This window comes from Tetrao urogallus, assembly GCF_951394365.1.
Source record: "Tetrao urogallus genome assembly, chromosome: 1".
In the NCBI taxonomy this organism is placed as follows: Eukaryota; Metazoa; Chordata; class Aves; order Galliformes; family Phasianidae; genus Tetrao; species Tetrao urogallus.
The window spans coordinates 60,468,460-60,484,976 of NC_136813.1; the positions used below are offsets into that span (position 1 = coordinate 60,468,460).

At 39.6% G+C, this 16,517-nt stretch overlaps 1 protein-coding gene across 1 annotated transcript; it reads left to right on the forward strand.

Annotated features, from left to right (window-relative positions):
- Positions 1-2,805: 2,805 nt before the first annotated feature.
- FHL2 (four and a half LIM domains 2) lies at positions 2,806-16,517 on the forward strand (the record flags this gene model as incomplete). Its single annotated transcript, XM_079540474.1, has 5 exons — positions 2,806-2,979; positions 10,573-10,747; positions 13,073-13,242; positions 14,710-14,896; positions 16,366-16,517. Exons 1-5 carry the CDS (start codon positions 2,824-2,826, stop codon positions 16,515-16,517), a joined length of 840 nt encoding a protein of 279 aa, XP_079396600.1. The 5' UTR covers positions 2,806-2,823.

The window sequence follows — 16,517 nt, forward strand, 5'->3', positions numbered from 1 at the left end:
ATTGCAGCTTTCTGAAGGAAACCATACAGACCTGAATGCCTAACTTGAAGGAATACTGGGTCTGAAATCAGTGCTAAATCCAATGAAGGAGTCACGTAACCAACAGCAAAATGCAGATCTTGGAAATTTTCCTCTCTTCTCTTAATTTCCCAGGCCTCTGGAACAGTGCTTCTACCTCCACCCGGAGTCTTCTCAGAGTGGAGCTCACCTCAAATCTGTGGGGGAAATTAAGTCTGCATCTCCCTGTTCCAGGAGAGGCCCAATCCACAGTGACAACCTTGGAGCACCTTTAACAAAATCGCAATCCTTTCAGGATAGGGAAGAAAGTACCCAGGTATTTTCCAATCTAACGGCAGTGACTCTTATATTAAGTAATAATACTTCCCTCTGTTCCTGTTTAGACAGAACGCCCAGTTTGGACAGAATAATAATTTCTTCTCGTCCCAATCCAATTCTATATTTTGTATTTTGCAGTTTTGAATGAAGGACAGAAATAGTATAAACCTTCAGTGGAATCAGACTCCGTATTTTTTTTTGTTTTGAAGAGAAACGTTTTGCTCTTTGGTATCACACATCTAATTCAGGGCTAGAAGAAAACAGCTCTGAAGAAAGGTGAAAAATGCATGTCCATACACAGCTCCTGCTCAGATTTCAACCTTACAGTAACCCAAATTAACTGTGGGACCAAATCTTATCATGTAATATATGCTAGGGTCTGGTAAAAAGCTACAGATACACGCATCAGTGTACACTATTCTGACTCCATTCTTTTGCTGAAATTCTTTTCTTGAAGGAAGTTAGTTCATCTCTACCTCTATCACAGGAAATACAAATACACATAAATCCACTGTAATCTATTAATTGTTGTGGCAACAATTGCACCTTCACTTCTAGAGAAGACTGACTTGCTGAAAGCAGATAGAAAGGAAAGATAACCCTACTCCAGCTCTGTGTCTCGTTCTCCTCCCTTACACTGCCATTGCCAGCCACTGCTGCTGGCTTCAGACAAACTTTGGGTAGACTGCACTTCTCTCTCCACCACAATTCTTCATACTTTCCATCTTTTTGTAATCAGTCCCTGTGATCCTCTCTGCTCTACTGAGAGCACCTGTACACTCTTGGCTCTCTTTTGGAATAAGAAAGTTCATTAGTTCCTCCCTGTACAAAACAGTTGGACCACTGCTCCATTTGGGTTGGCCATAGCACAGCTGACCAGCTGTCAAAATTTGTCTTCCAAGCATGAATTCCTTTCTCTTTATCATTTACTCAAAAGAGCTCAAAAGACTTCTCAGCAGCTAAGCTGCCATGTACCTGCTTTGCACATGCAAAAGCTCTCCCCTTTTAGCCTGTGCAAATCATCACACAATTCAGCAGCTGACAGAGCATCAAAAAGAGAAAGTCTTGTAGCCAGCAAAACAATCTTTGTTCATTCAGACCACTCTAAAACATTACTCAAACCCCAGTGAGAAAGGATACAAGATGATAAAAACTGAAATCTTGGAAGAGAACTGAGAATTTCTGAATGCCCTACGAGTGGCTCCTCCAGCCAAAAGAAAAGGACAAACTCCAGAATCAAGGAGCCTGTGCCAAGAACACTAAGCAAGTAACAACTTTTTGTTTAAAACTGAGAGCTGAAGTTGGCCAAAGGACTGCAGCTGCTGTAAATGTCTCTTGTGCGTGAAAGACAGAGATAGCTGCTGATGACATTAGTACCCAAAACATATCAGACTTTATAGATGAAATCCGGCTTAAAGGAGAGCAGGCCTGGCGAGCAGTGAAGGTCATGTAGTGCTTCGCCTTCTTCAGCAAACAGCTATGCCCTGCTTCATATGTGACCTCTGAACAGACTTCAGGTGTAACACACACTGTGAGCCTCAGGCTAAGAAAGAAGACAGTGACTGCAGTGAAACTCAGACCCAAAACAAATTGTGCCGGGCAACAATGAACATTTATGCAGCTAATCAGAGGCGTTTGTGTCAGTGTTGTTTGTGTGCACATCCGAAAGATGCTGGACACATAACAAGACAAGCAGAGGAAATTTCCTTCATTCCTTTGTTTCGTCTTAATTTGACATTTGCCTGAACCAGAATAGCTAACTCTCACTTGTGTCCCAGTACACGACAGCTGCTGGACGAGTTGTCCAAACTCATTCAGCTACATCAAAGAGGAGCCAGATACGCAATCATTGCCCCCTACTTCCTGCTGTGAACAGAGCCCATTGTCCCTTCTGTGGGCAGGAAGAGAGAGGCACTGGCTCACTGCAGTGCAACTATTGCCAGCCACTGGCTTATTGAGAATGTGGAGGAGGAAGGAGCAGAAGTGCCCAGCAGTGATGCTTGATAGCCTGTGCATGACTAAAGCCTACCAGCGACACAAACTTGTTTCTTGCCTTACAGAAGCGGTGCTGGTCTTTCTGAAGATTAGCTGGCTCATTCTCTCAAGGTACTTGGTTCCCTCCATGCCCTACAGAGGTCAGCATTTTGCACTGGGCTTGACGGTCAAACATGCCTGGTATTCTTTAAGCATCCCGTGTGAAGTCTTCACACGTAGGCTTTACTCATATTCCTCTCTCTCTAGTCTCAACACTCGCTCTGGTCAAAGGTAAGTTAGTGAGTGGCTAAAATAAGTGGGCTACGGCCTTTTTGAGCAGGGTGAGAATTATAGCTTGTTTTCTCCTGTTGTGTTGATTTATCTGACTGAAATTTGAATTTGATAAACTGGAATTGATAACAAACCCTTCTTGAGGTATCAGATCAACTCTGGCTCAGTCTGACGTGCCCATTTCTGTCTTTGTGGCAGGACAGCTGGACTCCAGGCATCAGCATGACTGAGCGTTTTGACTGCCACTACTGCAAAGAGTCCCTGTTTGGTAAGAAGTACATCCTGAGGGAGGACAGCCCCTACTGCGTGAAATGCTATGAAAACCTCTACTCCAACACCTGTGAGGAATGCAAGAAACCTATTGGAGCTGACTGCAAGGTATGGCAGGCTGTGTCTCATTATCTTGGTAGGGCAGTCTAGATACACTGCCTGTAGTTCTGAACAAAACCTATGCTCTAGGGCACAAAGCCTCTGCACAAAATGGGCTGATTCCTGAGCATCTACAAGGTGACAGAGTTGTTAGCAGGGTCTGTGGCAATAAGACAAGAGCAAATGATTTCAAACAAAAAGAGGGGAGGTTTATGTTGGATAAAAGGCAAAAGTGTTTTACAGTGAGGGTGATGAGGCACTGGCACAGGTTGCCCAAAGAGGTGGTGGATGCCTTGTCCCTGGAGACATTCAAAGCCATTCTGAGCAACGTGATTGAGCTGTGTGTGTCCCTGTTCATTGCAGGGGACTTGGACTGGATGACCTTCAAAGGTCCCTTCCAATTCTAAGGATTCTGTGATTCTATGATCTTAATCACTGATGTGGTGAATAAATGATTTGGTCTTATCAACATGCTAGACACATTTTTGGAATCAGTGGGAATGCCCAGGACACGTATCTGGAGGGCATGATGCACAGGCAATCCCTCACTATAGCTGAGAAGAATAGGTGCTTTGCAGCAGCAACAGAAATAATCCAGAGCACAGAAAAAGTTTTCAGATGAAAACATTTGGTACTAAAAATATAGCTGATCCTTCAGTCTTCCCCAGAGTTGTGTTAAATTTAGAGAGCTTTTTCCAGAGGTAGTAAGTGCTGACATTTTACTATCATTTAATATGGAAAACACTACATTTGCGTGGGAGCCTGTAAAGGTATTTGAGACATGATGCTATCAGCTGGAAGAATCCATAAGTATAGATTACTGGTTACAAAGAGTTGATGACAGCACGCTTTCTGGACACCTGTGCCTGCTTTTCACCACTTCCCATTGCAAGCCCTGACTTAACAAGCATAATAGAAATGGAAAAGCACCCTTCTCTTCCTTTAAGACACAGGGTGATCTAGTCTTAAAAAGTCTCTCTGTCTCCCAAGGAGAGCCCAGTTGTTGCTGAGGCCAACTGGGTTCTGGAAAGGTGGCAGAAACCAGTATTGCCTACCTTTGGATCAGAGGGAGCTAAGCCTCTGTTAGCTCTTTACTAACCATAATTCATTGTCATCAAGAGACAAGATGCTCAGGAAAAGCTGCCAACTCATAGGCAAAAAAAATTGGCTAATGCTGAAAGAACTAATACATGAGTTATAACACAATTAGCCTTTAAAATGGAGAATAATGATAGTAGGGTCTAACTAAAGATGACAAAGAAATAGCAGATGCTTTGCTTGCTTTAGCTGTGCGCTGCTGCACCTCATGGCAACATCTAACTGCTTTAAATGAGGTGGCACCACCTGCAGTTCTTTCAAATTAACCAAAACAACTGGAGTTCACATCAGTTTTACTCTGGGTGAATGAAGAAAGATGATATTTGAGGAATCCAATTTGAGGTGCTTGTTAGACTTGCATGAATAGATTTCATCCAATATACCCCCACTTTGCCCAAAATGGACCCGTTAAATTTAGCCGAGAGTTTCACTGGCAGAGTGAGTTTGCATGGCCATGGGATTCTTGATCTGTTTGTGGAGGTCTGACATTTGATTTCCTACACTGCTGGCTCATACATCTAGAAACACCAATTAGTTCCTCATACTGGTGCTAGCACCATATCATTATTCCAAAGACTCTGAAATATAAAATCATATGCTTATCCAGAGAGGAAAAACTCGAAATCTTGTGTCTTCCATACTGATCTATTTTACCCTACTGGAAAATGGGTAGGAAAGCCTCTTTCAGAAGCCTTAAAAACGTGAACATGTTTCACCATCATGACAGGGAACTGGCAATAATCTGTAAGAGCTATAAAACTGCCAGCTTTCCTACAGCTCATAAATATGCAGATTAGAGAAGAGATACAGCTGGCCTGACCTGGAAAAGCAAAATATTTCTGCCCCAATTCTAGAATATGCTTTTGTTTTAAGCTCTCTTTCTAATCCCCCGAGAAGTTATTTCCATGTGTTGATATTCAAGAATTTCCAAACTTGGACTGCCTTCAACAAATCTTGGACAAAGTATTCAGGAATTAATCAGTCTGAACTTTTCAACTCAGATTTATGGATTTAGGGAGAGTGGGTGTTATCCAATATACTTCTCTTCTGTACTTCTAAGCGAGACCCACACTAACACATAAAAAAGAGAAGCACAAATTTTCTGCATATTTTTATATATTTATATATATATATGTGGAGAACACAACTGTAAGATAGCAAATAAAAAGTTCTTAAGGAGCTGTAAAGTGAACCGGACACAAATGCACCCTTGTTTCTGTGACTGCTGTTTATGCCTACAAACAGTCCTTTATGCTATAGTTTTTCAACCTGACCGATTTTAAGCACATTTTTACAGATGAAGAAAAGTTCCAAACTTAGCAAGCTCCTGCAAGTCTTCTGAAAATAAAATATGTGGTGAGCAGTAAAAAGGGGATTCGATTAATGTTCCCACTGAGAGGCAAACTAGAGTCATTTTTCAATTACAGTAATAGACACTCGAGAATGCATTTGAGAGAGTCCTTGCAAGTGCCTCAGCCACAAGTTTCAGTCAAAGCACTGTGGCTGAGCATAAGTCAGCCATAAAGCACAGTCACATTATCATGCTTCTGATACTTATTTAACTGTATATACATATATGTACATAAATAAATAAAAATATGCATACAGTCATACATGACATACATGTATTTGTATGTATATATTTTATGTATTACATTTGCAATACAGTGCAGACAACATACTGTGCTTGGGAATAAAGCCATGCTTACTGCATGTACAAAGTGGACTCAGTATGTATTATTCTGACAAAATCTTTGTACAGCTTTTCATAGAACAGACACATAGTGTAGTAAAAATGTTATCACCCACCCTACATCCACAGGACAACTTGAAAAGCTCCATTTAACTCTCAACTCAGATTCTCCTTTGTGAATCCCATCTTGGCCACTGCTGTTTCTCTGCACCGAAGGGAGCTGAACTGAGAACTCAGTTGCAGTGGAGACAGAATCATAAAGGTTGGAAAAGGCCACTGCAATCATCCAGTTCAACCATAGAAATATAGAAACATTGAGTCTGGAAAAACGATGCTCTTCATTTCACTCTGCAATGAATCTCCTTCTTGCAGATGGCTTAGTTAGTCTACAGCTGTTTCTTAGAGCTTCCAAAATACGAAACTAAAGATTATGATTAAGATTTGGAGCTCCCAATTTCCAGAGTGAATTCTCTTTCACAGAAGTAGGTGCAAAGCTAGAATTAGCTTTGATAGCATCTTAAATACTTACTTGTCTGGGTGAAAATTACCATACAAAACCAATCAGAACAAAAGTGAGAAGGTTTCTCTCTTAGTGGACAAGAGCAACTCTCCCCTAGCTGAAGGGCTTACCCCAGAGTAAACCAGGTGGTGACAAGAGGACAGCTGCTTCTCCATCTCTGACCCTACTGTGTTCTCCTTGCTGTGTGTCATCTCACCTGCGTGACACTTCAGCCTGCTTTGGCACTGGTAACATTCAGATTTGGACTGGGCTCTGGGAGGACTGAGCCAATGCCACATTTTCACCTCATGTTTCCAGGACAAGGAGCCCATAAATTAGTTACCCTGAAGACAAGCTGCCTTTGAATACAAAGCAGGAGAGAATTTGTTTCACCATCTTTCAATGTTTTTTTATGGTGATTTCCGAGTAATTGTGTACGTAACTGAGTAATAACATTTTTTATTTATTTTAAATGTTGTCTTTTACACACACACACACACAAAAAAAAAAAAAAAAGCCTGAATGACAGCATGTGATGTTAATTACACCTTTGGATTTAGGCCATTTTGTAAATTGTAAATAATTCAGCTGATGTTTATGAAATTTTCACAGACAGATTAAAAGCTTCATATGCTGAATAGTAGGAGATACTAGCAGACAGAAGAAAAACACAATGCCATTTCTCTCACAACTATTGCACATTATCCATATGCCAGCAGGCCCTGGTAGAAATGTGCTCCTTCTAAGAAGGAGGGGTTGGCATTACAGTGCCCATATCTGCTCACTACACCCACTGCTTCACATTTCTTTCTGGAAATCATAGAATGGCCTGGGTTGAAAAGAACCACAAAGATCACTCAGCTCCAACCCCCTGCTATGTGCAGGGTCACCAACCACCAGACCAGGCTGCCCAGAGCCACATCCAGCCTGGCCTTGAATGCCTCCAGGGATGGGGCATCCACAGCCTCCTTGGGCAAAAATCCATCCATTACGTTCTCATCTGCTTAACTGTTTAAATGTGACTTTGGGCTGAGGCTGATTTTTGCCTTTTAAAAACAGTTTCTTTGCAGGTGCTCTGGCTCCGGAACCATCACAAATACAGAAAATACCGACAGTGATCAAGTGCTCATTGCAGACCACAAGCTGGCTTTGGCCAGCAGGAGAGGTTGAAAATTCCCTCTACAAAATGTGAGAGTGAAATGAAAAGCGGGTTGTGCGATAAAGCTACTGTGGCAGCATTTAGGTCAAAATGAGTCAAATGGTCAGTCTTACATGTAAACTAAATGAAAAATAAAGCATCTAATAACATGGATTGGGAAAAGGAGAAAAGATGTCCCAATTTTCAACCCTTGTTTTGAGTCGTAGCACTAGCACTTTCTTGGTGCACTGCTAAATACTGGACCAGATGTTGTGATGAGGAATGGTGACAGAAAGATACTTTCATCTCTTCTCACATCACTACAGTGCTGACTAACGTTGCTTAATTTCATCTTCCCTAAACACATTTTTGATAGGGAAGTACCTGTCTAACATAATGAGGGTGCTCACAGCCAAAATCTGCACACTGATTGTTCTACCCTATTTCCCATGCTCATCCTTCTGAAAATAGCATTACGTCAAGCAAAAAAGTTCGATGTGCTTTTCATTCATGAACAAACATGCTGTTACTCTTCTAATGCCTCTAACCTCCTTGCTGAGAGGACTTGCACAGGGTAGACTTCATCTTGTGCACAGGGGGTAATGAGTGTTTATGAGGGTGGATAGTGATAGGACAAAGGGAAATAGTTATAAACTCAGACAGGGCAGGTTTAGGTTAAATACTAGGAGGAGGTTTTTCACACAGAGGGTGTGATGCACTGGAACAGGTTGCCCAAGGAGGCTGTGGATGCCCCATCCTTGGAGGCATTCAAGGCCAGGCTGGATGTGGCTCTGGGCAGTCTGGTGGTTGGCGACCCTGCACATAGCAGGGGGTTGAAACTGAATGATCTTTGTGGTCCTTTTCAACCCAGGCCATTCTATGCCTCTATGATAAACTCAGTTCCACTTCTCAAATTTCAATCTATGGTAGTTCTGTAGTCTTTTACCTGTAACTATTAGTGCTTTATCTAACAAGAGCACGTGGCAGTCCGTTTTCATAGATGCATAGATTGCTGGTAAAGACAACTATTTTCCAGGTTTCTTTTAGGCAACATAAGAGACCACGGAAAACTACAGCTCAAGGGTGTAGTACTGGGGACTAATTTCTCTCAAGCTGCATTAGGCAGACAAGAAGTTGTGTTCATCGGTATTTTAAAGATATAATCCAGTCCTGAGTACACAGAAGCAATTCTCTTTTTCAGTTCTTCCTGGAAAACCAGGAGATAAACAGGAATTAATTGTATATTACTTTTGTGTTCTACTAGAACACATTTGCTTAGGTTACAGCCAGCTAGAGTAACTCAAGCTCCCGTGCCTTGAGTAAATCAAATGCTCTTTCAGCTTAACTGAGCACCAGGCTAACAGTCAGACAAGCTTGAAGTCATTTCTGTAGCCACAGCTGCTCCCACACAGTATCTGATCCAGGTCAATACATCTATAACTTATGTGCAGTGGTTCCAGTTAGATGTACAATACACCGATGCAGAAAAAACCTGATACCCAGTGACTTCATTACACTGACCTAAGAACAACTGTGAAACAACTCAGAAAGTGTTTCATCAGTACCTTGGACTTCCTTGCTTCAGTTGACAGATTCAGAGAGAGAAGACAATAACCATTTAATCTGTCCAATACTCTGCTGCAGGCACATCAATGTCAGACATCTTAAACATCCCCTACGTTTGATGACGGTATCTGTTATAATCATCCAGGCTGGCTAAAGATTACTCACACCAGTGTCTACCTTGCTTTCATTGGGTTACAGCTATGATTCATCACTTTGCCATGATGAAGTGTCTGCTACTTTGACCTACTCCACTATGATCTATACAATCTGCCATCATAACTGATCCAAGGATTAAACACGTCATCAGTAATACCAAATCCTTTTCTTCATTACTGCACCTCTGCGTGGCATAATTTTATTGATAAAATAAGGCAAAACAAAAGGAAATATCAGCATGTGAGTTTGGGATATTAAAAGCAGCCTGTAGAATATTGCAAAATGAGGAAAAAGGCAGCATGTGGGAAAAACTGAATATGTCCTGTTGCAATAGGAAGAAAAACAGATCTGCTGTCATTCTGTATTCTTGCAGGCAAATTTCACATCTAGGAAAGCTGTTGGCTGTGAGTTGTTTTTCAGTTGACAATATTGTTCCCTTCTGAGAACAGACTTAGTCTACTCAATTTCATTTAAATTAAGTTTTGTATTTTTGTTTTCATTTTGCTTTTAGAAAAGTCTGAGATTTTATGGTCAGAAATGTGGGTTGTTTCAAAAGGTTTAGCAGATGGGCAGATACTCTTTCTTGTAATGATCTGAACTGCACATTGCCTGATCTCCCAAAGACACAGTTCAAATGTTATATAATTAGGCTATCTATAATTTTAAAAGACACAATCCAACTATGTAAGTCACAATTCTAAAGACTGGTTTTTACCAGCATGTGTCTTTTTTTGTTGTAACTTTGTTTTAATTAATACAAGTATTAATTAAATATTTTTATATTTAAAAGGGAGATATTTTAAATAACCTATGTGCTCCAAGGTGTTAATTCCTTGGTTAAGAGTGTTCTGGATCAGTTGCTGCAGGTACACAACGGTCTCTCATCTTCCAGAGTGTTCAATCACCATCAAGGCATCCGATTCTCATTTGAAACATATATAAAATGTAGCACAAGACTTCGTTAAAAACTAATTCCAGCATGCATACAAAGAAACAAGCATCAGGCCAATTTCACCCTTGGTTTGAACCTGGCAAACCATCCAAATGTGACTGAAAAAAGGATAACAAGAAACTACAAGATGACCTAGAAATTGGCAATAGCTAAGAAAAGTGTAGGAAGTCCATTATATCTCTACAGTTAACAAGATCTAATCTGGATCAAAACCAGGACTTCATCCTCGAAGGAAGTACCTAAACGAAACTGGTTGTTCCTCTGCTGAACTGAAATTGAATTCAGTTGACCTGGAATTGAAAGCAGACTGATGGTTATCATCAGCTACTTTTGGCAACCGCAGTAAAACAGGCTCACCTGCATCACAACACGCCATTTTCCTGAGCCATGCAAATTAGCCTGACTTTCTGTCTAATTCAGATCTGCATGTTTGCATTCTCTGAACTTCCATCTGTGCAAACTATTCATTCTGTTTATTCCGTGGTTTTTAATTTCTACAGGATCTGTCTTACAAGGACCGCCACTGGCATGAAACCTGCTTCCACTGCTTCCAGTGCAAGAATTCATTGGTGGACAAGCCTTTTGCTGCAAAAGAGGAACACCTACTTTGTACTGATTGCTACTCCAATGAATACTCTTCCAAATGTAATGAGTGCAAGAAGACTATCATGCCAGGTTAGGATACTCACTTTTGGGGCGGAGGAAAGATCAGGTTTAATATCAAGCCTAATCTCTGCAACATTAGTGACAAACATTTTTCCTTAACCTTCTCTGCTGAATCCTGGTGAACTTCCGAAAACACGGCTGATGATGCTTTCTAAGTTATCCCTGTAATCAGAACCCACAGTTTTCAGAGTGGATCTTGACAGAATTGATATACACGAAGGTTTCTCTTGAAAGCTAGCGTCTATTTAATTTAGCATTTTTGTTCATGAGATCTATAATTTTCTACAGAAGTATTTATTAAAAGGCTATTGATAGCTGGGCAACTCATCTGTCCAGTCCCAACTTCTCAATTGGCTCCTCATGCTTGAACATCAGAGGAAGTTCACAAGTTTAAATTTACTTAATTCATGTCATATACTTTTACATAAACAGCCAAAATTTAGATTCTTCAATAAAAGTCAATAATTGGTCAAAATACCTCTAAGGTCTTCTTGAGCTGAAAGGTACAAAGAAACAGGAAAAAGCTACCTTCTCTTTCAAGTCAGGTATCCCATAAAACCAGTGCTGGAAGCAGAAAGTTGTAGGTATAGATTGGTAATATATAGAGTGGTAAAGCCTCATTTACTCATGACAATACTAAAGTGCTTGTCTTTTGATTGACATGGGTCTTTATTTGAGGGCTTAAATTGGAAGAAATATTGGTTTCAGAAATAAAAAATAGAAGGCAATTTGAAGAATCCAAAAGTACACTTCACAATGACTGCTAGTTGCTTTATTTCTGTAATTTTTTCCTTGGCTGTTGTTATCTTTGACAAAAGCTGGAAAACACCACTTTGTGTATCTAAGATGATTTGATAAAAATGAGGGCTTGATGGAGACATATAAATAAGAAACAACGGGGATATGTAAAAGCAGATGGACATATTCATTCCTAAAATGAAAGGAACATGGTTAGCGGGCACAGTGAGGGGGTTGATGGTTGGGCTAGATGATCATAGAATCGCAAGGTTGGAAACAACCTGCAAGATCATCTAGTCCAACCACCCTCCCATTCCCAGTACCACAAGCTACTAAACCATATCTCGTAGCTCCCATATATATATGATCTGAGATGTCCTTCCAACATAATGATTATGATTGTGTACAAGCATCTTTTATTATTGCACGTGCCTCTGTTTTTTCCAATACAGCATGAAAAATTGACATCTAAGAACAGTGCTAACTTTAAAGCTGAAAAATATTTTTTTCAAATTTTGATCAATGAATTCAGTCCCATAAGAACTCATTTACAGAACAGAACTCTGTCTATTATACAAGTTACAGACTGACAGGTAGTAATGGAATTGGGATTCAGTGACTCAGAGTCCCTTCTTCTCTTTCAGTTCAAAACAGAATAAACCAATTTTTACAAACCTTTGCAACTACCACATGGTTTTTAGCAGATTACTTAAGATACCCTTGATTTTATAAAGCATTTTAATGACAAGCTTATTAAATGCTAAGCAATTACAAGCTTGATCTTTCAGTTCTTCTGCAAACTGAATTCCCATCAACGTCAAAATGAGCAACTAATAAACAGGATTCCTCTTGCCTTGTGTTTTAGTAATAACACAATCCCAAAAATAGAGAACAGCTAAAAAAGTGGAAATATAATTCTACACAATCTCAAGAAAATACGTCCACATCTTTCATCTTTTCTCAGGATGTCATTCTTTTAAGGACTAACTCGTCTGTTCCTTTTCGTGCCATACAAAAAATAACCAGCACACAGAAGGCGTAATTCTTAAAAGGTGTCCATTAATAAAATGGATCAGAAATATCTGAGTATGTAAGAAACAGGCAGAGAAATGGTTAATGATGCACAAGTCAGTCTTTAAAAAAAAAAAAAAAATCTTAAAGTATGCCTCTGGGCACAATTTAACGAGACCAAAGAAAAAAAATGAAATTACACTACTAGTAAAGGGAGAATTAATATTGAGAAAGGGAGAATGGGAAAACTTCATCCTGCAGAGGAGTTATTACTATTCTTCATAATTAGCCAATACATTATCACCTCCTCAGCTTTCTAATCACTGAAAATCATGTCAGCCCACTAAAAAGTGGCCAAAGCTTTCACTATTAGCAGTAAATGTTATTAGCAGTAAATGCCTCTCTTCTTTTTAGGAGGAGAACAACTTACTCTCCAAAAACTCAAAACGACACCCAATGCCACGTAAAGCCACTCTCTCATAGCTGTACTACTTGTTTTCCAACAGCCAGCTGTCATGTAAACAAAAGTTACAAATTGCATTAGCCTCAGCCATAAATCCAGTTTATGTTCTGGTCTCATTACAGGTACTCGGAAGATGGAATACAAAGGCAACAGCTGGCACGAGACCTGCTTTATCTGCTACCGCTGCCAGCAACCAATTGGGACAAAGAGTTTCATTCCTAAAGACAATCAAAATTTTTGTGTTCCCTGCTATGAAAAGCAGTTTGCCATGCAGTGCGTCCAGTGCAAGAAGGTAGTGCCCTTATTTTATTTACCTATAATGTTGGGGATTGAACTCCATCACATTTTAAGTCCAATTATGTGAAGAAAAAAAAAAAACATTTTTCTCTGAGTTAAACGATTCAACGACAGTGGACTTTTAGAGATGATACAGTTGAAACTCCTATTCTACACAAGGCACAAAAGTTACTTCAGTGAGAATTCTTACTCAAGGTTAAAGATACCTTTACATTGAAAGCCTACAGAGGATATGTTTTGGGAAGCAAACAAGCAAAAAAACCCATCTGCATTGGAATAACCTCCTATCTCCAATGTAATCCAACACATACTATACACCCAAACATTTCAACTGAAAGGGAGGCGAGCTAACACTGATTTTATTTTTTAAAATATTTTAATGAAGTTGGAGAAATTAATTTTACACAAAGCAAATGCTGCTCCTGACATAAGAACCAGTCAGCTCAGTATGCTAGAGAATGTAACTTTCCAGGCTCAAGATCATTCATTTGTGTATTTCCTAAATTCAATTCAGACAAAAGTAAGACTTTTAGTATTCCTTCCTATTAATAATAGTAGATTTTAAAAAGTCATCTCGTAATTCACAGAACCAACAAATATCAATTTCCTATCAATATACGCATAGGTTTTAAGTGCAGATATATCCGTAGTTTTAACCCTCCTTCCAATAGTTTCTTCCATGTTTTGTTTTACCTTCTGCATGCTTCCAGCCATCACTTCTGCTTACATTACCAAAACTTTTTATGTCCGCCATGTACTCCAGATCGCATTACTTTCAGAGCAGCCCTCATACACAGGAAAGAGGCAAAGACAGATGAACACACATATTGGATAGCATGTTTGTACACAAGGCTGACTTCCCAGGCAATCTCCCTTTAGTGAAGATAGGAAGAAAAATTAAACTGGTTTTACAGCTTTCTCAGAAACACTTGCAAGAACAAGAAATGTTTCTTTTGTCTAACATCAGGGAACAAGGTATCATAAGAGGAAAAAGCCCAGACAAAATCCATAGAAACAGAAAGCAAAGATTTCAGGTAAAATTTGAAATGAAACAGTTGCTGTCAAAGGAATTAGCAAGAACTGAAGGTGGCTTTTCCATTGTAAAGAATGGGACAGGTGAACAAGCACATATTTGTCTCATAGCAAATGAATGTGAAAGAATGACCTACAAAGGAGACCAGCTTTAAAAATAAAGAGGGCAATTTAGACTGAAATTATAAAGAATTCAGAAAATAAAGTACTTTCAGTATGAGGCTCCTTTGTTTAAATTGGGAAATTATAATGAATCATTCGCACACTCTTCTCAAGGTTAACTCCAGACAAAATGATGATTTTGCTGCCATTAAGTCTTCTTTCCCTCCTCCTAGCCACAAAAACCTCATCAACCTTCCTCTTTACCAAATGAAGATGAAAATCTGCCACTCTCAAAATAATACTTTTTGTCTTACTTTCCATAAAACAGGCTATCACTACAGGAGGTGTGACTTACAGGGAGCAGCCTTGGCATAAGGAGTGCTTTGTCTGTACTGGATGCAAGAAGCAGTTGTCCGGACAACGCTTTACCTCCCGGGATGAGTTTGCATATTGCCTGAGTTGCTTCTGCAATCTCTATGCCAAAAAGTGTGCTGGATGCACAAACCCAATCAGTGGTAGGTCTCTCACAGAGAGTCACTTTATTATCATTTTCTCCATTGAACTGCATCTAATATTAATAATGGTTCAGTAATTCATTCCTACTAGCTTGAGAGAATGGAGACACTACACAGGCCAGGAACTGTGAACTTAAATACTCATGATGCCATCCAATTGCCTTAACAAAAAGATGTGAAAGAAGTCCTTAAGCTGAAGTTTGCTCCATTTCACCTCACTTGTACGAAACACAGTGGACACACAGTGACATTTCTGCATGTGGTGGAATATATCCATGTCCTGTAAATCACTTCACTTGTGCTCATGAGGGAACGCTGACATCAGTAACAACAGTCTCTCAGCCAGCAACATTTAACCAGCTTACACCTTTCACTGCTGCACAGCATATTTCTTTCCTGATTTTTCAGGACAGCAACTGAGAATCTCAATGCTTTTACATACTGCTTTCCACTGTAACAGTACTCGAAAGCCGTAAGCAGTCATTCTTTACATTTGAAACACTTAAAATCACCTATCTCAAAATCACCTAATCAGCATTTAACACCAAGATTGCATATCTATGTTGATTCTGAACCATTCTCTCTCCTCTTACTTCTGTTCTGCCCCACACTAACGTATGCCTGCTTGTATATCTCCTAGAAATGTCACTGCATAACACCTTTCTTATTATTACCCATTCACAAGAGGACTGATATTCAGGAGAAATGTCTTTCTTTCACATGCTGTTTTCTTTTTCCCCAAAATTGTTGCTACTAAATGCAAAGCCTCTCATTAAGTGATATGTTCTATGAAATCCTTTTACTGACTTTCAGCTAGTCAATTCTAATTCATCATACTCAAATTGCTTACAATTTCTATAGTTAAATAATAATTACCACTATAAGAGAAAATTGCCCCTCTTCTCTTTTATTCTGTAAAATTCCTGTACCCTGTATGATAACCTCCACAGCCTCACATTTCTGAATTATTTTTGATAACCTACTTTTCTTGAAGCACTCCTCCTTGAAATCTATGAATCAAGTCATTACACAATCTGCCCAGACTTCATTTCTAATGATCTCAATGCATTTTTACAAAATAAAATTAACTTACTCTGACACCACAAATATTCCGTAAATGACCACCATTCTCCTGTAGTTCAGAGGCAATCACTTTCCTTTTCTTTGGCTGCAAGCTAAGAGCTGAGCCATCTCTACATTTAAAGCTTATTTCTGCCACAATCCAAAGTACTAACAACCCAGTTCACCAACTCAGCTAAAAGCAGCAGAACTACTTAACGATGAAAATCCTACTCATTCAAGAATAAGGTGGCAATATTCACACAGCAACAAACAGAAATAGATTTGATACAACAATATTTTTTCACTACTATGTCAGATGTCTGTAACCATCCAGAAGTAGCATCTGAAGGAGCATCATGTAATGGCTCTTCTCTTCTGGTAACAGAACTTCTTCTGTTTTTGAACAGGTCTGGGAGGAACCAAGTACATCTCATTTGAAGAGCGGCAGTGGCACAATGATTGCTTTAATTGTAAGAAGTGTTCTCTCTCATTAGTAGGTCGTGGCTTCCTTACAGAAAGGGATGACATCCTCTGCCCTGAATGTGGGAAGGATATCTAA